Here is a 21593-nt window from a genome sequence, read left to right as displayed (position 1 = left end):
GCGCGTGCCGTGCGCGATCATCTCAACTTGTCCCAATCATGGTACTGCAGCAGCCAGACCCAGTCTTTGCACCCAAAGTCCTCCGCGAGCTCAAAAGCAATCGCCGCATCCGACCACGGCGGCCCATACACCGACTCGCCGGTTGCCTGGTCGCGCTCGATGCTACGAATCTGCGCGCCATACCCCACGAGCCTCAAATCCCACCAGTGGTCCTGCAGCAGCTGGTCGCGTAGGTCCAAATTCTGCACGCGGTCGAGGACGTGGAAGTAGCGCAGCGAAGGTCGTTTCTTCAGCTAAAGCAATGAGGGGTCCGGGGCGATCAACATAATAGGAGGCGAGAACAGGATGTCCCACGTACCATGTTGGCCCAATTCTGCTCAACGAGGGTGGCTTCGACAGAAGGGAAGGACCATTTCAAGAGTAGCCCCGTGAGGCCAAGCGGGAGCCGCTCGTCAAGCAGCCGCATATGTTCGCTATAGAACCCTTCGCCCTGCAGCTCTAGTCCCACAACCTCAAGCTGCGGAAGGCGTGCAAACACGTCGAGGAACCGCGTATACGTGTCCATGTCATCGAGAGCAAACGAGTAGTTGAGGCTTAGATCGAGCTGTCGCATGCCCTTCTTATTTTGGAAGAACGCGATGAACGCGCTCGGGTCGGTGACAAACGCTTCCCCCCAGAGGACGAGCTTGAACATCGTGAGATGCGGGAGCGCGTCCGGTGCTGCTTGCAGCACCGCGAGCACCTCCGACTCGCAATTAGCGCCGCCGGCTGTTATGGCAAGAGATCGTAGCTGCGTGCAGCGCGCGAAGAGAACACCGAGCCTGTCCAGGCTGCGCGGGTTCATCACGGACAGCTCGTGCAGCCCAGAAAAAGCGCGTAACGGGGTCGCCCAGACCGCGTCCCGCCATAAGGAAAGGTGGCGGAGGTTGTCAGGCACGTGTTGAGCACAGGTTGTAAGTATGGCCTCGGAGTCTCCCCCGTACCCGGTAGATATGGGAAAGTGGTTGGAGTTGCCTGCCAACGATAGCGTTTGGAGGTTCTTGAACTGCGCTAGATACGGCGACGCGTCCTCCATCAGCCCGACGACGCCACTAGAACAACATTAGTAGCTGATAATGATGTAGAGTCGGAGAAGAAAAGACTGACGAGATGTCTAGTTCAGTGAGCGACGATCCGGTGGTTCTCACTAGCGTATCGAGGATTGAGGATGAGAGAGGAGGTCTGAAGCCGTACCATTGGAAAGACCGAAGGTGCGGAAGAGATTCCAGTGCGCCAACTATGTGAGCTTGCGGGATGTGATCAGACGTCACAATATCATACAAAGCAGCGAGAAAGCTACCAGTAAAATCCGGGTCGCTCTGTCCATCGGGGCCCCGCTGATAGGTGAGGACGGACAGCGTCTTCACCAACCACGCAAACTGCGCGTCGCGTGCGATGTATTGCAGTATCTCTGTAGCTGCGATGTTCCGCCATTTGATAAGCTGGAGCTCGGATTCGGTGTGTCCGTGCCAATTCAGCTCTTGTGTACGCCATAATCCGACGTGAATGACTATGCGGGAGAAGACAAGGGGGCGCGCCAATGCACGGAACGCTGCCGAGACCGAGAGACAGCTCCGTTGGTCCGTCCTTAGCATTCGCTCAATGACAAGGCCCCATAGCTCTGGAGGCAGACGAGAGTAGTCGCAGGGTGTGGGCTCGAGTTTGGACATGAGCATGAGCGCGGGTTGAGAGCTGCAAGAGCCACTCCAGTTCGCCCACAAAGCCAAGACGTGTATCGGCCGGGCCGCCGGCACCAGTTACTGATCCCGAACCTCGTTCACTCCAATGGCCGTCAGGCTCTCCTTTCGTCCTGCCACACAGCTGTGAGCGGATTACTCGCGAGCCCAATCTGGATGGCTATGGCGACAAGCCAGAAACTCGCATATGACTTCTCTGTTCTTCCCACAGAGCTCTGGGCTGCCATCGTGAAAAGCCTGGAGAGCGCCGACCTACGGAGTTGTCTTTCGGTCTCGGGACTGTTTCGTGACCTTGCGCGCCCTCTCGTCTTCCATCGCATAATAATACGTGTCGGTGTATGGAAAGTGGAGGAAGATGATGAACACATTCTCTACAACGACGTCCAGCTCGCGGAACGACGCGCTGTCAGGAACAAGGACATGCTGCGGTATATCGCACGGGACGCACAGTTCGCACGGATCGTCAAGGCAGTCCACGTGCGAGCATACTGCGAGTGGGGAGAAGAGACACAGCTGGACAACAGTAAGCCATCCTTTTGTATACGTTTAGTTGCTTGAACCTGACCGTTTCTTCAAAGCACTGATGATCCACGCACTACAAGCGCTTCCCCATCTGCGGTCATTCCAGTGGCATGGCATCTCACCGGCACTGACACTTGCAGTATTTGATGCGCTAGTAAAGACGTGTGGGACATCACTCAATGAATTAACTATTGGGTACGTTAATTTGATGTCGCATTCCTGGCCGGCTGACACCTTTCCAGCTCCATGCACAACCATGGCGGAGCTCCGGAGTACCTCGCGCAGTTCACGGGCCTGCAAGCTCTCTCACTAGCAGGGAATCTCTGCGACCTGTTCCATTACGGAGAGCCGGAGCCCGACCCGTTTGTCATGACCAGCGTCCAGCACGTGCCCACCACCGTCCTCCACCTCCGAGTACTGGGGGATGCAGTATGGGACACCCCGCTGCGCGTGCTCTCTGGGCTATACGAGCTCTCTTTGCAACGCGCGGAGAACCTTGGGAAACTGGAGGTCGTCTTTCGAACCTGCGCGCAGTTGCGGACGCTCAATATCTTGACTGTAAGCGCCACCGGCGGGGCACAAGCTCTCTCCGCGTTGCAGGCCGCGCCGGACGCTCTCCCGTACCTCACGTCGTTCAAGTTCATCTGCGCGTCAGAGGTGGCCAACGTCAATCCTGACGCGCTTCCCGCGTTCTTCAGGAACAAGTCTGGCATGCGACGGCTCGACCTCAGGCTCGACAGCCCGCTCGAGGATTTGGACATCTACACTCGATTCCTGGATATCTTCGCTGGTCTTCCGGAGCTCGCGGTCGTGGGACTGATGTTCAATGTCCCGACATTCACGCGTGAACATCTGCGATTGCTGGACGAGCGTCTCCCGCTAGGACTGTCCGCGCTCCTGCTGAGCTGGGCATCCTACTCTGCCGACGACACTGTCCAGAAAGAAGACTGGATTGCCATGGTAAGCAGCCGTTCCGATTCCTCCCGCTGGTGCTACCTCTCTGAGCCTATTTGTTCGGTCTCCGCAGCTCAAGCGACGCCTGTCGCTGGCCTATTTCCATGTCCTTGTGCACAAATTTGACTTGTGCGAGCTGCTGCTGAAGGATCCCCCGCCCTCCCTCAAACTCGTCGGGTACGGTTCTTGCATAAGCAGTCTCGAACGCGACCCGGCGAAGGGTGAAGCCGCCTACGGACCTATATGGGACGAAGAGAAGGTGGGCTTCCGGACAGTGGAGGATTTCGGATGTGAGGACTGGGAGTGGCTGCTGCGGAGCCACGACTGGGCCAGTCTGCGTACGTGCTTCGCTGCCATCGCGTCTTTCGCTCTATGCACAGGCTAACGTACGTGGGTTTGCGCTAGATTCGCTGAAGCCGTATGATTATTCCAAGGAATGCTGGCGCCACGTCCGCTAGGCTGCGACGTTGCGCAGATAAGTAGTGTCTGGGACAGTCGCACTTCTCTCTGCAATTCCCTTTTTCTTCCTGGAACGGCGGCGGCAGAGGGCGGGCGGGCAGTAGGGACTACGTGTACACTCGGAGCAATATATTTCGTGTCGTACACATGGCCGGTCTCGAATGTGTGCTCTGTGGGCGTTGTGGTGGCGGTGCAGAGTTGAAGTGTCGGGACTTGGCTGGCGTCTTCGCGAGGGCGGACCGGGAGACATGCGCGGACGGACCGGCGGGAAATGCACATGTGAGGACGACGGCCGCGGCGAGAATCAAAGACTCAGACAGGATTCTGGGGGATAGTGGGCTCTGGGGGATATTGGGGGACGGGGAGGGGGAGGGGGAGGGAGCACTTCATCACAAGCCTGAAACACACACTCGAGACGTCCAAGTCCACTCGCATTCTGCTCTATCATACTAGTACAGCACAGGATCCAAGTCTCGAGCCGGGGCGACAGAATCTACGGACAGGAGAAGGGGGACAAGTCTCGGGACTCGGACACCTCCCGAGCACGCTACGGACACCGAAATTGCGCGCTGTAAATGGCGCTTTATCGTAATATACCCCAGCACTATGTACGCGCCGGAGACGCGCTGCGTTGTCGCAGAGTCTCGTAGGATTCGTCGACAGACCAGGGAGCCGCCGTGGAAGCAGAGTCCACTCCCTCGGGCCTCGAGCATGCGTTCTGGCGCGTCGAAACTGCGCGTGCACGTAGCGCAGAGTCTTGCTGTGCCATGGAATGCGATTAGACGCGGCCGCGCTGTCGAGAAATCGCGAGGGAAGAGTAGCGGCCCGGAGCTGGCGGTGGGAGTCAAGCCAGCACTCGAGCGCGTCGTAGGCATCCTGGCACGCTAAAATTGCGCGTGGCGATAGCGCCAAGTCGTGCCATCCGCTGAAATTTGGATGGAGTCGCCGGAGTCGCCGTGTCGTTGCGGAATTGACAGGGGAAGGGATAGCGGCGCAGAAGTCCCTGGTACAGCCGAGTCCAGAGCTCCCGCACGTCGTAGGAGTCCAAGAGCGCCAAAATCGCACGCGTAGGTAGCTGAGGGTCGTCTCGAGCCGTCGGGTGCGTTCGGAGGTGGCCGCCGCGCCGTGCCGTTGTGATATCGAGAGGGGAGAGGCGGAGTGCCTAGAGCCGACGATGTCCGGCTTGCCCTCGCTCACAAAGCTCCTGGCGCGTCCAAATCGCAAACAAGGCACGCCAAGAGTCTTCTATTATCCATCAGGCCGTCCAATCGCAGCTGCGTCGACCCGGGCGCCCAGAATCGAGATCGAGAGCGGCGGGACCTCAAGAACTGGCTGCAGAAGCCAAGTCCACAGCCGAGCACCTCGGAGGTGCCGAAATGGCCCGAGCCATGTGCCGAATGTCGTACAGTCCCAAGAGAAACATGTAAGACACCATTGCTGCGCGTCGTCGTCTCGGAATCGGGAGGGGAACACTGAGAGCCCGGGGACAGTCTGTTGGAGTCGAATCGGCCGGCCGGCCGTTTGCAAAAGCCGTTCAGCGCCCAGATTACGTATATGGTATGCCAAAAGTCGTATCGTGTGCGTGAGAAGGCACACGAGTCGTCGTATCATCGCGAACCCGAGTGGACGAGACAAGGGGGCAGGGGAGAGCCAACAAAACTGGCCGGCCGGCCAGGCAGACTCGAGCGGCTCCCGAATGTACTCAGATGCTCGAGATGCGCATCCTATGCCGTAACCAGGATCAGCAAGTACCTTTGCGGGTGCGCGGCACAGAACGTACCGCAGATCCCGCCGCGCGGTCGTGGGGAGACGAGACAAGCAGCGCGGTCGTTTAGACGCCCACGCCACGCCCACAACTCGCCAAGTCCAATGGCGCCTCTTGCCTCCACACCGCCACCACCGACTCGCTCTCTCCCGCTCGTTCTTACGCTGTTCTCCCCTCGCGACGTCTTGTGGCCTCGAAGATCTTGCTGGCGGCCTCGGGCCATCTACCGACGACGTACTCGGTGCGTACTGACGCATTCCGAGTGTGCTGATCTTCCCTGTGCATGAGCAGGCCCTGCCGTGCCTTCGAGCCTCCGCAGCTGCAACAGGCACGCACAGATGCGCCCGTGTCGCCTGCAGCTATCGCAGAACGTGTGAGTTTCAATTTCGATAATACAACGCGCAAGCTTACCCTGATAGGCTCTCGCGGAGTCGCCAAATAGCCGTGCAGACAGTCGACGCAGCCGTGCCGCACAGCTAGGTGAGTGCCCCGCAGCGTTGTGAGACGTCTGGGAGCGTGTTTTCACCTCGACAGCGTACCACACACGTACTTCCGCGCCCCGGATGACGTCTTAGGCAGGGGACGTCGAGGATACCACGTGTGTGGTACAAGGGGAGTCGCCACGGCGCCAGTGGGTCAAGTGCCGTCGAAGAGCCCTCGAGCGTGGAAAGAGACGTCGAGCAGGCCGGGCAGGGCGGATCGGGAAGGTGGGTGCAAGAGGGAAAAGGTACCGGCATTCGCGCGCACTGCGTGGCTCGCGTGTTCTGCGCCGCCACCGTCTTCTGCTCTAGGCTCCCATGCACGCTATGCGCGATCTTCCGTCGTTTGGTTGGCTCTGCTCGAGTCTTCACGAGTATCTCCTTGCTGCTGGTGCTTTTGGGATCTGGGAACCTATAAGTTCTCAGACATCTGCACGAGTTTGCTGCGGCGAGGAGACATACCTGCCAACTTGTGCCCCTTGCGACACGAAACCTTGCCCCTCTAGCACGCACGTGTGATGAACTCGGACCTCCAGAATGTCTCTCCGGTGCGAACCTCTAGGATCTTGGGGCCCGCTTCTGCCGGATAATCGGCATGTCAGCGAGCTATCTCGTCACCAAGTCCATAGGCCTGCTCACCTGGTGATGTCGATACCCACGCCCGCACGACCGAGTGCAGGGCCGATGACCCACGTCCTTCGCACACCCCCGGCCTGTCCAAGTGTCTTCTGCGTGGAGCGGCTCGGGATATCTTGCACTCGCTGTCTCGGCTTTGCTGTCGCTCTTGTCGGGCTCGAGGCTTCTGGTGCTCGTGCTGGTCAATATGGCTGATCTTGTGCTTGTGGCTGCTGGGAGGGACTCATCACTCAGCTTGATTGCTGTCTCGCGCTCATACAGCCATGCTCACCTAGCGATAGGTGCTGCCGTGCGCGACCTTGCATCGATGTGGCGTTGCACCAGCCTGAGAGATGGCGGCGGAGGGCGAGTTGTGCAGCCACTGTGCGGCGACCATGATGCGGAGCATGGACAGCGGAGGAGGAAGGCGGGGTTGAGGGTTGAGACCCAAGTGGGATGAAGGGACGGGCGGTGGTGGGTTGCCAAGAACAGAAGGGGGTCACGGCTGACACGATGCCGCTCGCCGCTCAGAATGTACGGTAGTGCCAAATTTGTCAGTAGTTCCACGTATGCAGCAACACCGCCAATGCCATCTATCAGGGCTCGCTTAGGGTGGACAATAGGCCTCACAACTATCCTGGCTTCCATATTCAATCTTAGGGTTTCAGACTTTCGCCGCCTCGCCTAACAGATTATCGCCGCCGCAATGCCGCTCACGCGCTGTGCACAATATTCATGCTTACGGCCGGATCTTTCCTGCTCACCTGCAAAACAGGCGTATAGACAGGATCGGCCATGGAATATGGCGAGGCCGTGCAGATTGCCTGCTCGACCTGGCCATTTTCCCCGCCCGGTCATGTCTAGAACTTTCAAAATCTATCTACCGCCTCTCGCAACTCCATATCTACGCGATTACTCAATATTCTACCTCCGCGCCGGGCCCCACTGCTGCAGCTACAATTTCCGCCGCCGCCACGAGTAAGTACGTACTGCACACCCTGAAATACATTACTGCACCGCCTAGGCTCCCACACTGCTCCGGACATTCCGCCTGCAGGCAGACCTGGACGACCCGAGCATTTGCTTGCCTGGTAGATGTGGAGATTCAGTCTAAACCGCATCGTCCAAGTGTCGCGCGGAACGAAAGTCGGGTCGAGGATGCAGCCCGAGTCGATCTGTCTACATCTGTGCCCGATATGGCATGTGGTGCGGTTCGAAGCGCCGCGCGCGGGCGGACTTGGCGCGGGCGGCCGCAGCTCTGTCCTGCACGTCCACGACAACGTGCGCACCCTCCCCCACGATGCTCTCTGCCACTTCAGCTCGACGTAAAAATACGATAGCTAATATTTTGTGATGCAATGCGACACTCTTCTACGCCTGAGACCGTCCGACTTGATCGACACTGTACCCAGATGCCTCGCACTCGGACACCCGTCTCGACGGACACCACACTGCCTCATCGACGAGAAGCCCGCCCAGCTCGATCGATGGCAGACCGTACTCATGCACAAGAAGTCCAGAAGCCGGCCGTCAGGCGCACACTAGCTTCGCCGCCGCGGACCGCCGCCAGGCTCACGCTATTCGACCGCAGCCCCAAATTCAGAAGCACTTCATACAGGGCGGGCGGCGGCGGGAGTTCTGCTACCGCAGGTACCAGACTTCTGGAGAAGACCCTCACAGCTGCCGTGTACCCCTGCGTTGGCTCGTGATCGATCGAGTCGAGGCAAATCTTGCCCCGGGCCTTGTGCATGCGCACTCGTTCTTTTGCCCAGAATGTATGGTAGGTGTCTCCGAGTCCACGTAACTCCGGTCGAATTGTATGATCGTTGACCCTCTCGATAGCCCTCAGCAACCCAATTCTTCACTAGCTATCTACTACACACACACTGTACTCCTTCGCAGGGCTCGACGCGAGCCTGATCATTGCATTCCCGATGCTCGAGCATGGTCCGTCCCTGAGATCCGATTTGACAGCCGGGATATCGGCGTCCAGGACCAATCTCATTCCGAGTGTGCTGCAAGCTCGATTCCCCAATGAAGAAGCTTCTCGTGCGAGTATTTTTGCCCCCGACTGCGCTGTCTTGCAGCGCTCATCGGGCAGGCCAATCATCGACCTACCCCGGGCCTCGCAAAGCAATGGTCCCTGACGATCTGCACACTGGTGCAGAACGGCTCACTGCGCGAAATGAGCAGGTACGCGTGAGCTTTTGAATCGGACGCGAACGGACCGTGACAACATTCCGACCCATTGCACGCCGTTCCTACACTCCAGCAGCACGCCGCGCGCGTGCGGCATGGAGCTCGCGTTGTCACTGGTTAGTAAGTGCCCTTTTCCACCAGCGGTAGCAGGCCACTAACTGCCCAGACATCCTGCAGGCCATCTCGGGTGTACAGGGACCCGTCAGGCTCGCTGTTGCCCTAGCGGCCTAGGGGCCGCATATTCGCAGTTCCTGGCGACACAGATTGCCTAGCTCGATCAAGAACTCCTCAGGCGACGATGAATGCACCCGAAACACGCAGGGCCGCAAAGAAGGCAGAAACCCCAGGACTTCGATGACGGCCGAAGCGATCGTGTTGCCCCGCCGCCTGTTGCTTGCTGTCACGGCGGTGCGCACCCTGAAATCGGGAAGACGACGGGGGAATCAACGGTCGGGGTGAAAGGATGTATTCGAGGGAGTGCAATGTTCACGGTCGAGTGGCCCAGCATAGTACATACATGAAGACGATGTGTCGGGGCTCCTAGTAGACTAGTTTACCTGTTCGTGCTCACTCGAGTGGCCCCGACGGTTGTCCACTTACGAACTCGCATATTTTGGCGGCCGCCCGAAGATCCGCATGCGACACAGATGATGTACGCTCTTGTCTGAGCAAAAAGATAGCACTGAACCTCGGCCCTCGCATCTGCACCTTCCTCTCGATCGGAAATGGCACAGACCTCGGCAGGTTCACATCCGAGTCTACGCGCCGATTTACTGGGCACTCGCATACGGTACGAACATGGTGGCATGTGCGCGGAACTAGTTTATTGTGCGTGGTAGTATCTACAGGCACTTGGGCGCCGGCTCACCAACGGTGGAGACGGCACCTTCGATGTACGGCGGTGCAAGCCTTGCGCACCGGCGCGCCGTCGCAAAAGCTGTCCCTGGATCGAGTACGACATCAGCGGGCACGCCCTGTTTCGCATTGGCGGATGCACTCACCCCGAGTGCGCCCGGATCGCACCCCGTTGGTCCGCGGTATTCTCACCTCCGGAAATATGCACGCCTCGTTCTACACCTCCCTCGACCCTCCATTCGTCGAGTACGATCACGCCACGGCGTCCCAGGCCGGCGCCCCAGCCTTCGGAAGGGAGACCGTCGCCCCACGCAACCCGCTCGGCGAGGCGAGGCGAAGGTCAGCACGGCGGGCGGGCGGAGATGGGGCGAGTTCCGAGGCCGCGGTGCTGACGTTTGCCCGCATAGTTGCGGCCAAGCTTGCGCGAGCCGGTCGAGACCCGTACGACGTGCGGCGGTGCGATCGTATATATACCCGCGCGCGCACACACACGACGCGCAACGCTCTTTCTCCTTCCCTCGTTGTCCTCCGTGCGCGACGCACCTGCGTACCGGAGTGCCGTGCTCGATGCACCCGCACCTATCCTCCGACTCCGACGCCCCGCGGCCGCCTCGCCATGGTTTCGCTATGTACGTCGTACGGACACGCCCGCGAGGGCCGCAGGTCAGTCCTCCTCTGCGTCGTGATGCCTCTCACATCCCTCGCACTGCAGCACGGCCATCGTCAGCGCGGACACGCCAGGTATACGCATGGTACGTACCTGAACTGTGGTTCCGGATGGTGCCGCTAACACGCCCGTCCTTTCTTTCCACGTGCAGAGGTGCATGCTGGACGCGAGCAAAGACCGCACAAGGCGCAGATCGTAGGGGCTACCACGAGGGGTAAGTATCGGGGCACCGGGATGGAACGTCGCTAACGCACTTTCCAGACGGCCGAATCCATGCACGGAGCACTCATGGCGTGAAGGACGCGGCCGGGGTGTCGATCGAGGAGGCGAGGGCGAGGGCAGGCTTGTAGTGGTAGTGGTAGATATCAGAGCCTGGACCACGGGCGCGATGTGTTGCGGCACGCAGGTACGAGCGAGCCGTCTGACATGTCTGCAAAGAGGCAACACTGATGCTCATTAACACAGGTGCTGACTACCTACAGCTCGGAGCGCGTCGTACGCGCACACCCAGGATCTGCGACTGCGCCACTCGCGAGCCTCTCGCAGGCAGACCCAGGTGCGTACTCGTGCTTTCGTTCCGTGCGCATTCTGGTGTCAGAGTCCACGCGGGCGCGCCCTCGCTGGGACGTGCACCGTCGACGTCCCCCGCGACCTAGAGCCGCCCGACGCGCTCGTACGTGCCGGTATTTGTGCCGAGGACGCCCATGAGCGCGCCTGCCATGCGGCGTGGCTGCATGGCGCGAGACGGCGGCGGTACGCGCGAGTTCGCGTTCCACGCCCGCAAGGTCGGACTCGGCGGAATCTCCGCGGATCAAGCCACGATTCACGTGCTGTCCGCCATAGAGGCTGAGCCTGTCGTTCAGTTTACAAGAGCACACGGCGCGTTGTCCGCGCGCGCGAAGTCGCCGTTGTGTCGGCTAGGCTGGGCACCGGCCCCGAGCCATCCGCCGCGACGTGGCCGAGAGACGGTCCCTGCACACCTCATGAGTAGCGGTGACGGCGGAGAGAGCTCCCTTGAGTGTACCCACCGAGTTGCGTGGCTGTAGAGCGCGGGATGGTGGGGATACGCGTGTTTTCGTGTATCGAGTCCGCAAGGTCGGCCCCGTCCGACCAGTTTTGCTTTTTCTTCTCCAATCGCTCCAAAATGAGCAGGGTGTGCGCCCAACAATTCTTACACTCTGCCGTTCCATTTTCGGAGGCCCACGGTGGCTCGTTCGCGCTCGCGAAGCCGATCTCACGTCGGGAATATTAAGCGCCGGCCGAGAACTGTCCGCCGTGACGCGGTCGGGATGGCGGCCGTGCGCACCGCGTACGCAGCGGAGGCAACGAAGGGGGTGCTTCCCGATGTACACATCGAGTAGCACGGCTGCAGCGCGCGGGACGGCCGCGCCACGCGCGTTTTCGTGTTCCGGGCCCGCGAAGTCGACCGCGCCCAACACACTCGATTTCCTTTTTCTCCTCGGATCGTGCCGCAATTCGCAGAGCAGGCGAAGGCGAGTCCATAGACCCCGCCGTTCCGTTTTCAGGAGCCCCCGGTGCGCCGTCCGCGCTCGCGATCTCGAGTCGCCAGAAACAGGCGCCGGCCTGGAGACGTCCGCCGCGACGCGCCCGAGATACGGGCCCGGGGTGCGTCACAAGCAGCGGAGGCGGTGGAGGGCGTCCTTGCGGGCATACCCGCCGAGTCGGACGGCTGCCGGGCGCCGGACGGCGGCGCAGCGCGCGTTTCCGCGATGTTGGCCGTGTCGACGCCCATGAAATCGCGGCAGACGACCTGCGGCCGACCTCCTCGGATCGCGCCGAGATGCGGGGGGCACAGGCCCCCGGGTGCATGGACGCTGCCGCTGAGGGCGGGGATGCGGGGCGGGGGCGCGGCGGCGGCGGCATTGCCGGGCGTCCGGCCTGGGTATGTCGTTGCAGTTGCGTCCCGCCGTGGCGCAGCGCCCCCGGACGTTCCTCAGAAAGTCAGAACGGCGGGGTCGGTCGGTTGAGCATGCGTGCGCGGCTGCCGAGCAGGGCACGGGCGCGCGACGCGCGATGCGCGTCGCGGCGCGGTCGATCGGCCCATGAAATGGGTCGACACTGCCGAGATATTTTCTGCGCGGACCGCGCCGCCAATCGCAGGGCGGGTGCGTCCTGGCGCATGGGCCCCGCCGTCCGAGTGTGGGAGGCCCAGGGCGCGATGTTCGACCACGAGGGCGTCGGCTCGTCGGTGGGCCGCCTAATAACGCGCGTGTTGAGCGTTGTTTGCGCGCGGACGGGCTGGGAACGCACCTAAAGCATGCACAGAGCGTGGGCGTCCCGGGACACGCGGATACAGGCGGCGGCGGGGCGTGAGCGACGCGGGAGGCGAGCGGGACATGCGGGTGTTGCAAATGCGAGCGGCCGCACGAGAGCCGAGCTCCATCGTCATCGTTCATGCCGACGCATGCAGCGCGTATGCGCCGTGGTTCGTGGGGGCCAGACAACATATCTACTGAGCGTTTAGACATGCCGTCGGAGCGCGGGGTCGGGGACACGGCGACGGGCGCGGCCCGGCGTGCGGGACGAGGACTTTGTCGCACCGTGTCGGCGACGTCGTGGATGGTTCCGCCGGTCCTGGGCATGCGTCATGTCATAGCTGAGGCGCGGCGGGGCGGTATAACGTGTTGTAGACGCGTTTCTGCGCACGGGCGCACTGTAATCACGAGATGGTCAGAACCGTTCGGGTCGGCGCGGGCTGGAAATACACACACCGCGAGCGAGGGCCGGTAACGGTCTCGGCGTCCAGTTTCGGGACGTTTCGGCGCGTGCGACGTGGTCGGAAGGAGGTAGGAGGTCGGCGAAGGGGTGTATCTTGCAAGAGGCGCCGCGAACGCAGGACGCGTGCGGCGCGTTTGCGCGTCGGAAGGTGTCGTGGTTGGTGTGCTACCTACGTTCTCCTAGCGATTCAGACAGGGGCGTTGAGGTGCGCCTGCTGGGCGGAGCGTGCTTGAGGGCGCATGGCTGGCGGCCCTTATTTGAGAGACAGTGAGGCTGGCGACTCACCTGCAGCAAGACCACAGTGCTGCCGACGGTCTCCAGTGGGCGGCCCATGCGCCAATTGATGTTCGCAGACGCGAGGATGGCGGATGTGCCGCAAGGTGGACCGAGTGCGGCGGTCGCGACCGAGGAGGCGACGGTTACCGAGACAGACCACACCGGCGAGCTACAGTGCGGGGATGCGACGGCGGAGGTGCGGCAGGGCGTCGAGTGCGGCGGCGGCGACTGGTGGGCGGGGTTCGAGATTGAGGACAGGCTGCAGAAGCTCCTGCGAAGTCCTGAGGCGGGCGCGGATGGCGAGAGTGAGTGAGGCCGTGAAGCTTACGTGGGGCTAGTGGGACAAGAGCATGGGGGCGCGCAGAGCGAGTCGAGCGAGGCTGGCGGCGAGTTTGCAAAGCGAGGGAGGACAGCACGAGAGAGCGGCGAGGGCGCGGGCGTGGATCGAGCGGGCCTCTGCCAACGGCGACGTGGGCGGGCGCCTAAGGGGCCGCGATCAGGCAGCATGCGTCATGCGAGCCTCACTCACTCACTCACTCTGAGCACCTCTGCGGCAGGCCCGGCACCGGTTACTGATCCCGAACCCCGTTCACTCCGAGTGCCACTGGCCGTCAGCTCTCCTTTCGTCCTGCACACAGCTGTGAGCGGATTACTCGCCAGCCCAATCTGGATGGCCATGGCGACAAGCCAGAAACTCGCATATGACTTCTCTGTTCTTCCCACAGAGCTCTGGGCTGCCATCGTGAAAAGCCTGGAGAGTGCCGACCTACGGAGTTGTCTTTCGGTCTCGGGACTGTTTCGTGACCTTGCCCGCCCTCTCGTCTTCCATCGCATAATAATACGTGTCGGTGTATGGAAAGTGGAGGAAGATGATGAACACATTCTCTACAACGACGTCCAGCTCGCGGAACGACGCGCTGTCAGGAACAAGGAGATGCTGCGGTATATCGCACGGGACGCACAGTTCGCACGGATCGTCAAGGCAGTCCACGTGCGGGCATACTGCGAGTGGGGAGAAGAGACACAGCTGGACAACGGTAAGCCATCCTTTTGTATACGTTTAGTTGCTTGAACCTGACCGTTTCTTCAAAGCACTGATGATCCACGCACTACAAGCGCTTCCCCATCTGCGGTCATTCCAGTGGCATGGCATCTCACCGGCACTGACACTTGCAGTATTTGACGCGCTAGTAAAGACGTGTGGGACATCACTCAATGAATTAACCATCGGGTACGTTGATATGATGTCGCATTCTTGGCCGGCTGACACGTCTCCAGCTCCATGCACAACGATGGTGGAGCTCCGGAGTACCTCGCGCAGTTCAAGAGCCTGCAAGCCCTCTCACTAGCTGGGAATCTCTGCGACCTGTTCCATTACGGAGAGTCGGAGCCCGACCCGTTTGTCAAGACCAGCGTCCAGCACGTGCCCACCACCGTCCTCCACCTCCGAGTACTGGGGGATGCAGTATGGGACACCCCGCTGCGCGTGCTCTCTGGGCTATACGAGCTCTCTTTGCAACGCACGGAGAACCTTGGGAAACTGGAGGTCGTATTTCGAACCTGCGCGCAGTTGCGGACACTCAATATCTTGACTGTAAGCGCCACCGGCGGGGCACAAGCTCTCTTCGCGCTGCAGGCCGCGCCGGACGCTCTCCCGTACCTCACATCGTTCAAGTTCATCTGCGCGTCCGAGCTAGTCAACGTCAATTTTGACGCGCTTCTCGCGTTCTTCAAGAACAAGCCTGGGATGCGGCGGCTCGACCTCAGGCTCGACATCCCGCTCGAGGATTTGGGCATCTACACTCGATTCCTCGACCTCCTCGCCGGTCTTCCGGAGCTCGCGATCTTGGGACTGATGTTCAATGTCCCGACATTCACGCATGAACATCTGCGATTGCTGGACGAGCGCCTTCCGCTAGGACTGTCCGCGCTCCTGCTGAGCTGGGAATTCCACTCTGCCGACGACACTGTCCAGAAAGAAGACTGGATCGCCATGGTAAGCAGCCGTTCGGATTCCTCCCGCTGGTGCTACCTCTCTGAGCCTGTTTCTTCGGTCTCCGCAGCTCAAGCGACGCCTGTTGCTGGCCTATTTCCATGTCCTTGTGCACAAATTTGACTTGTGCGAGCTGCTGCTGAAGGATCCCCCGCCCTCCCTCAAACTCGTCGGGTACGGCTCGTGTCTAAGCAGTCTCGAACGCGACCCGGCGACGGGTGAAGCCGCCTACGGACCTATATGGGACGATGAGACGGTCGGCTTCCGGACGGTGGAGGATTTCGGATGCGAGGACTGGGAGTGGCTGCTGCGGAGCCACGACTGGGCCAGTCTGCGTGCGTGCTGCGCTGCTATCGCGTCGCGTCTTTCGCTATGCACAGGCTGACGGACGTGGGTTTGCGCTAGATTCGTTGAAGCCATATGATTACTCCAAGGAATGCTGGCGCCACGTCCGCCAGGCTGCGACGTTGCGCAGATAAGTAGTGTCTGGGACAGTCGCACTTCTCTCTGCAATTCCCTTTTTCTTCCGGGCACGGTCGAGTCCTTTGCACCGGATCGTCCGTGAATTTCGTGCATTTCAGAAGGCTCGCGCGATCGCAGCTCCACTTATACTGACGATGCATTGACACAGGCAGATCGCATCGAAGCAACGACATAAAATGCAGCAACATCACGCGCAGTGTCTTTAACCCTGTCAGATTGAATGAACACTGACCAGCGGCCGTTGCTTTGCCTCTGACAGAACACTGAATGTAGCTGCTTGGAATACAGGCCACGTATGAACCCGCTGCGGACCAGGCGCCTCCCGCCAGTGCGTTTGCCGCATTAGCAGTGGCACACGGCCTAAGACCCCGACTCATAACGTACGTCCATGCCTTTTGCCACAATCTGTTCGCTTACACATTGACAGTGCAACAGTGCTACTGGACGACCGCGCTCGAGTCTTGTGCGCTGAACACTGTCAAGATCTGTTTCGGTGCGCCGCTCGAGTCGAAGCTATATGGATTATGTGGTCACGGTTCTGTGCTGGGACCGTCCAGCTGTCTGCAGTCAAAGCGCATCATTGCGGGCCACGTATGTTTGCGCGGTGGACAATGCTGGTCCAAGGGGCACATCCATGATGAGTGACTCGCATGCGCGCTGGTTTATTTCCCCCGCCTGTCCTGGTATATCACTTCTAACTTAGCTAACGCATTGACTGTGCGCTTTGCCCGTGGGCCGCCACCGCTTGACCCCGTCCTTCTCACCATTCGCCTTACACTGGCCAGCCCCCGCCCTGCTATATAACTGCGCAGGATGGGCAACTGCTATGCCAGCAACGAGTTCCCCAGCCCCTCGACCTGCGACCTCACCCTCCTCCCGCCTCTACACCTCTCACTCCACTGACTTCATCTCAAGTAGACTGTCAAAATGTCAACCCAAGCGAACGTTCCCCGTAACAGGCCCCCTCCTTACGACACCTTGCCGGTTATGTTGCCAGATGACCGCCCGAAATACCGCGGAATGGAGTTTGTCCCACAGCGCCCAGTACTGGTGCGGGGGCTCACGCAGGCCCTCAGGAAGCCGATCAAGTTTGATACAGGACTCCAGCCCGACAAACTATCCCGCAGGCTGCGTTTGGGTTCACTCTCACCACGATCCACAAACACGCTTGTCCAATATATGACGGACTATTCAGATGATTCAGATGATTCTATGCACCACCACATGAACGGCCAGCTGCACAAAATCTGGCTCGTGATCACGGTACGCCCCCCTCCCTGCCTATGCGCCGCCCGAATAGACCTGCTCACGTTACTCCGGTACAGTGGCCGGGATACGGCGACCATTGGGTGCAGATCGAGATCGACGGGACACAGCGCGATCCTCGCCGGGTTCGCGCCAGGCTGTTAATCGATATTGCTGAACAGTACCGACTCTTCTTGACAGTGAGTTTTCAGAGTCATGTACGGCTGTCTCGTCTGCCGCTCTGCTGACATATGCATGTCGCGGTTTGCAGACGATGCACTTGGACAAGCGGAAGGGCACCAACAAAAAGTGGTGCCAGGCGAATCGTTGCATCATTGACTACCTGGCAGCACCTCTGCTGAGACATTGCGGCCAAGACGTGTGCGGCCAAGACGTGTACCAGGCCGACATCTACTATGATGAGGCGGGGGCGGGAATGTTCACGTAATGTGGTGTTTGCGGAATCGTACACGTCGCGCCTTCGAGTTATGTAGTACCATGAATGCCAGCTACGCAAGTCTACTTTGTTTTGATAAAACCCGAGTACGACCGCCGAGCCCTATATGCATCGATGTCGTTATTGGAATCCCACTAGTGAGTTAACTTGCCATTGGCTACGAGTGAACACAGGCTGGTTTTCTGACGCATGGTGCACTCCGGCCACAGACGGTTCGCAAGGCTGCTTCGATCTGCCCCCGTATGTGCCCTTGAACGGTGTAAAATGGCGTTTATGCGCCCAGTGTCCACACGCGGCTTTCACGAGACCCCGTATCGTGTACGGCTACTCCCACACCGGATACGTTTCTCCGGGTCCTAGCGACAGCGATCTCTCTCATACTGCCCGAGAAACATGTCCGCTGACTCCGCGCCCACAATGCCACTACGTAGGCGACGCCGCCGCCTTCTTCCTGCGGGTGCAGTTGCAGACCGCTTGCAATAGGCTGCGCAGGACGCAGGAAGGATAAAACAAGGCCCGTCGCGTGTCTACTCAATAACGCACACATCTCCGTTTACTGTCTGCGATGCAGGCCCTCGATCCCGAACTCGCTGCTCTCCTGCCGACCGCGCCGACCGCTGGCGCTGAGGGACCACAGCCCACGCCGACGATTGCTGAAGCGCGTGCGCAGTGTGAACAATACGTGATCGCGCCGCACAAGGCATACCAAGAGCCGCTCCTTCCTCCGAGTGAGTTCCCGCACGCGAGAGGCTGCGTCGGAATTGGGTGCTTATAATCTCTCGCAGAATCTGCATACACATTGCGGGACGAGGCGGTGGCGGTGGCGGGCGGGGAGATCGTCGTCCGGTGTGTCGTTCCCGTCGTGGAGGACAGCGACGCGACGTTCCCGGTGCTCGTCAATATACATGGTGGAGGTAAGCACGCCGCGAGCGTGGGCGAGTTCTTTGCATGTTCGGAGGCTGACAGTGTGCGCAGGCTGGAGCGTCGGCAGCATCGAGATCGACGACTACTTCCTGCGCAAGCTGAGCGTCGATCTTAAACTGACTACTGTGAATGTTGCCTACCGGTAAGCTTAAGCGGGAGAATCCATAAACGCCTAGAGCTGACCTACGTTATCCCTGTAGTCTCGCGCCGGAGCACCCCTTCCCAAGCGCGGTCGACGACTGTCTCACCGCGCTCAAATGGGCAAGTCGACCCCGATTCTCCCTGCACATCCGAGTCTTCAAGCTCATCTTCCTCACCTCACGCCCCCCAGGTGGTCCAACACCAGGCCCTCCTCAAAGCAGATCTCACCAAGGGCTTCCTCGTCGGCGGGCAGTCCGCCGGCGCGAACCTCGCCGCGGTGCTCGCGCACGAGGCGCGCGACGACCCCTTCTTTGCAGGGCCTGGAAGGCAGCTCACCGGCCAGGTCGTCCGTGAGCCCATGGTCATCCACCCAGACGTGTACCCCGACGAGTGAGCGGCGTCCCCCGCTACCTGCCGCTCGCGTGCTGACCGCGTGCTGGCACGCACAGACTGAAGCCCGCGATGCGCTCGATGGCGGAGGACGCTGACCCCGGGCTCCCGCGTACCATGGTCGACCTGCTCATCAGTGCGTGCCTCCTCCCCCGTACGCAGATGACTTCAACTTCTGATCTGGGGCGCAGACTTCTACAGCCCGGTCCCGGAAGACCCGCGCTTCTCGCCGCTGCTGTACGCGTCGCACGTGGGTGTCCCGCGCGCGTTCGTGCAGGGCATGGGCCGCGACCCCGTGCGCGACGATGCGCGCGCGTACGCGGCCGCGCTGCGCGCCGCGGGCGTTGCGGTGCGCCATATAGAGTGCGCCATATGCTCCTACATATTTGTATATCAGTGCGGGGATGCTGACGGGCGCGCAGGTACGCGGGTGTGACGCACGGGTTCCATTACAGCTACCCTGCGATTAGCGCCGCGGTGCGGGTGCGCGCGGAGCTCGTGGAGGGTATCCGTTGGTTGCTCGAGGAGGGGGCGTAGGGCGCGGTAGATGTCCACGAGGAGCGCCGCGTATCGGGAACTCGACCGGACGAAGTCAGTCGATAGTGTACAGCGCTAGCATCACATCGATTCACGCGCCACGTGTAGGAGTGAGGATGATGCAATTGCTGGATGCTGTCCGAGCTGTGACTACGACATGCGTCGGTTGAAACATCCGCTCGACGTAGCATCTCAAGCGAGTGCATCTGCCTCTCGGGGCAACCCCGGGTATAGACTATCTGTAACAGGCGTTCAGCAATCCGCGCGCAACGAAGGCACGTCAATGACTCACTGAGCTCGCCCCAATCGTGGTATCTCAACAGCCACTCCCAGTCCTCGCACCCGAAGTCTTCGACTTCGCGGAACCTGACCTTCGCGTCCGACCACCGCGGCGAGTACGCAGGCAGACCGGTCTCGGGGTCACGCTCGATCCAGCGCAGATGCGGGCCGTACCCTACCAGCTCGAGCGGCGCAGGATGGTCCTCGAGCAGCTGCTGCTTGAGGTCGAGTGTCCGATGGTTGTCCAGGATGTGCAGGTACCGCAAAGACTCGCGTTTCCGGAACTGTGAGATGGCTTGAGCGGTGTGATCGAGTCCGATAGCAAAAAGAAACCTACCACATCCATCCACTCGCGCGCAGACACGTCGTTGATCTCGAAGTCGAAGTGGATGAGAAGCGCCGTCAGACCGAGCGGGAGCTTCCCGTCGAGCCGCTTCAGCTTCTCGCTAGTGAACTCGTATCCGGAGAGCGATACGCCGAGAACCTCGAGCTCCGGAAGCTCGGGCAGCAGCTCGAAGAACTGCGGGTACACGCCCGCGTCGGCGGGGTCCATGTTCAAGTCGACGTCCAACCGCCGCAGATGCTTCTTGTTCGTGAGGAAGTCCGAGACGTCGGACGGGTACCGGTTGAAGCTGTCGCCGTGCATCACAAGCTTGAACGACCGCAGGTTCGGCAGCGCCTTGGGGTCCGAGTCGAACGCCGCGTTCAGGTACTTTTCCACCCAGAGGTTGTCGAGGACGAGCGAGAGCGACTGGAGCTGCGGGCTGCAGTGGCGCAGGACAAGCCCGATCGCGCCCAGGTTTTCCGGCTCCTGTATGACGAGCTCGCGCAGGTACGCGAAGGGTCGCACGGGCAGCGCCCAGATCGCTTCGCCGCCGACGTGCAAAGACCGGAGCTTGCGCATCTCGGCGACCTTCTCGATACAGGCGCGGGCGGCCCAGTTGTCGCCGCGTGCGGGGGTGTCTTCGTAAGGCTCCTTCACTAACACCAGCTTCTCGAGTTTGGTGAATTTTGCGAAGAAGGCGGGACCCAGCCAGTTGCGTCCGCCCAAAACTCTGTCGGATTGGTCAGAATGCGGTTGTTACAGAGGGAAGGAAATCTAAATTCTTACGGCGCACGGAACTCGGTCAATACCGAGCCGCAAGTGTTCGCCAGCGCATCAATAGTTTCGGGCTGTAACAGCGGGAACATGCCGTGGTAGACGAACGACGTCAAACTGGGCAGCGATTCGAGGGTCTCGATGAGACAATCTGAAGTTCCGATGTCAGCGGGCCAATAAAATCGTATCAGGAGTTACAGAGCTTACGACGCTCATATGTACCCGTCCCGGCGGGGACGTGAGCTCGAACAGACAGCTTCTTGATCAGCTTTGCGAATTCAGCGTCGCGCCGGATGTAGCGCATGATCTCCCAGCTGCTCGTGCTGAGTTGATCGATCTCATTCAAGTATGCCGCCGCTGCGGCATCGTCCTTGTGTTCCGCCCCAAATGGTCTCCATAGGCCAAATAGTATGGTTACATGGGAAAACAGACGGGCGCGAGCAACGTTGCCGAGAACTCGCGATGCGAAGAGACACGTCTTTTGGTCTTCTTTAGGCAGTAATTCGACGACCAGGCCCCAGATTTCAAGTGGAAGTCGGAGCTGACCGTCCATAGTCCTGCCGAGAGAATAAGAACTCCAGGCTTACCTGTACCTGTGGATAGTGGGGGTATGGGCGACACTCGGGGCGAGACGAAAGCGTTGCGCTTGCAAGCGTTGCGGTTACGGTTGAGGCCCGTGCATCGCGGTGGCGGTGCACAGTGGGAGGCCCCCAGGGACCCGCCGTGTAGGGGTTGCAGGCGCCCACCTGATACTTACTCTGATACCATGGCAGGCGCTA

At 60.4% G+C, this 21593-nt stretch overlaps 6 protein-coding genes across 6 annotated transcripts; 3 read left to right on the top strand and 3 right to left on the bottom strand.

Annotated features, from left to right (window-relative positions):
* Positions 1-17: 17 nt before the first annotated feature.
* Positions 18-1715, bottom strand: TRAVEDRAFT_49871 (uncharacterized protein; the record flags this gene model as incomplete). The annotated part of the gene is made up of 3 exons (XM_008042187.1): positions 18-293; positions 359-1091; positions 1147-1715. 3 exons carry the CDS (start codon positions 1713-1715, stop codon positions 18-20), a joined length of 1578 nt encoding a protein of 525 aa, XP_008040378.1.
* Positions 1716-1892: 177 nt separating this feature from the next.
* TRAVEDRAFT_49870 (uncharacterized protein) lies at positions 1893-3670 on the top strand (the record flags this gene model as incomplete). The annotated part of the gene is made up of 5 exons (XM_008042186.1): positions 1893-2259; positions 2315-2453; positions 2501-3218; positions 3286-3550; positions 3618-3670. The coding sequence occupies 5 exons, from the start codon at positions 1893-1895 to the stop codon at positions 3668-3670; spliced, it is 1542 nt and encodes a 513-aa protein (XP_008040377.1).
* An 8488-nt stretch (positions 3671-12158) lies between these two features.
* On the bottom strand, positions 12159-13050 carry TRAVEDRAFT_30283 (uncharacterized protein). Its single transcript, XM_008041927.1, has 3 exons — positions 12982-13050; positions 12523-12925; positions 12159-12469 (listed from the first exon to the last, which is right to left on the bottom strand). Exons 2-3 carry the CDS (start codon positions 12852-12854, stop codon positions 12214-12216), a joined length of 588 nt encoding a protein of 195 aa, XP_008040118.1. The 5' UTR covers positions 12855-12925; positions 12982-13050; the 3' UTR covers positions 12159-12213.
* A 301-nt stretch (positions 13051-13351) lies between these two features.
* Positions 13352-17435, top strand: TRAVEDRAFT_49869 (uncharacterized protein; the record flags this gene model as incomplete). Its single annotated transcript, XM_008042185.1, has 9 exons — positions 13352-13571; positions 13824-14303; positions 14359-14497; positions 14545-15262; positions 15330-15594; positions 16170-16333; positions 16661-17005; positions 17068-17187; positions 17259-17435. The coding sequence occupies 9 exons, from the start codon at positions 13352-13354 to the stop codon at positions 17433-17435; spliced, it is 2628 nt and encodes an 875-aa protein (XP_008040376.1).
* An 808-nt stretch (positions 17436-18243) lies between these two features.
* On the top strand, positions 18244-19436 carry TRAVEDRAFT_127653 (uncharacterized protein; the record flags this gene model as incomplete). Its single annotated transcript, XM_008042634.1, has 7 exons — positions 18244-18358; positions 18420-18510; positions 18569-18662; positions 18715-18899; positions 18959-19035; positions 19091-19262; positions 19322-19436. Coding segments are annotated over 7 exons (849 nt in total), but the record flags the coding sequence as incomplete, so codon positions are not given.
* A 192-nt stretch (positions 19437-19628) lies between these two features.
* Positions 19629-21367, bottom strand: TRAVEDRAFT_49867 (uncharacterized protein; the record flags this gene model as incomplete). Its single annotated transcript, XM_008042184.1, has 5 exons — positions 19629-19675; positions 19729-19999; positions 20053-20770; positions 20827-20965; positions 21022-21367. 5 exons carry the CDS (start codon positions 21365-21367, stop codon positions 19629-19631), a joined length of 1521 nt encoding a protein of 506 aa, XP_008040375.1.
* Positions 21368-21593: the final 226 nt, after the last annotated feature.

Source organism: Trametes versicolor, assembly GCF_000271585.1.
Source record: "Trametes versicolor FP-101664 SS1 unplaced genomic scaffold TRAVEscaffold_8, whole genome shotgun sequence".
Taxonomy (NCBI): Eukaryota; Fungi; Basidiomycota; class Agaricomycetes; order Polyporales; family Polyporaceae; genus Trametes; species Trametes versicolor.
This window is presented reverse-complemented; position numbering and strand designations above follow the sequence as displayed.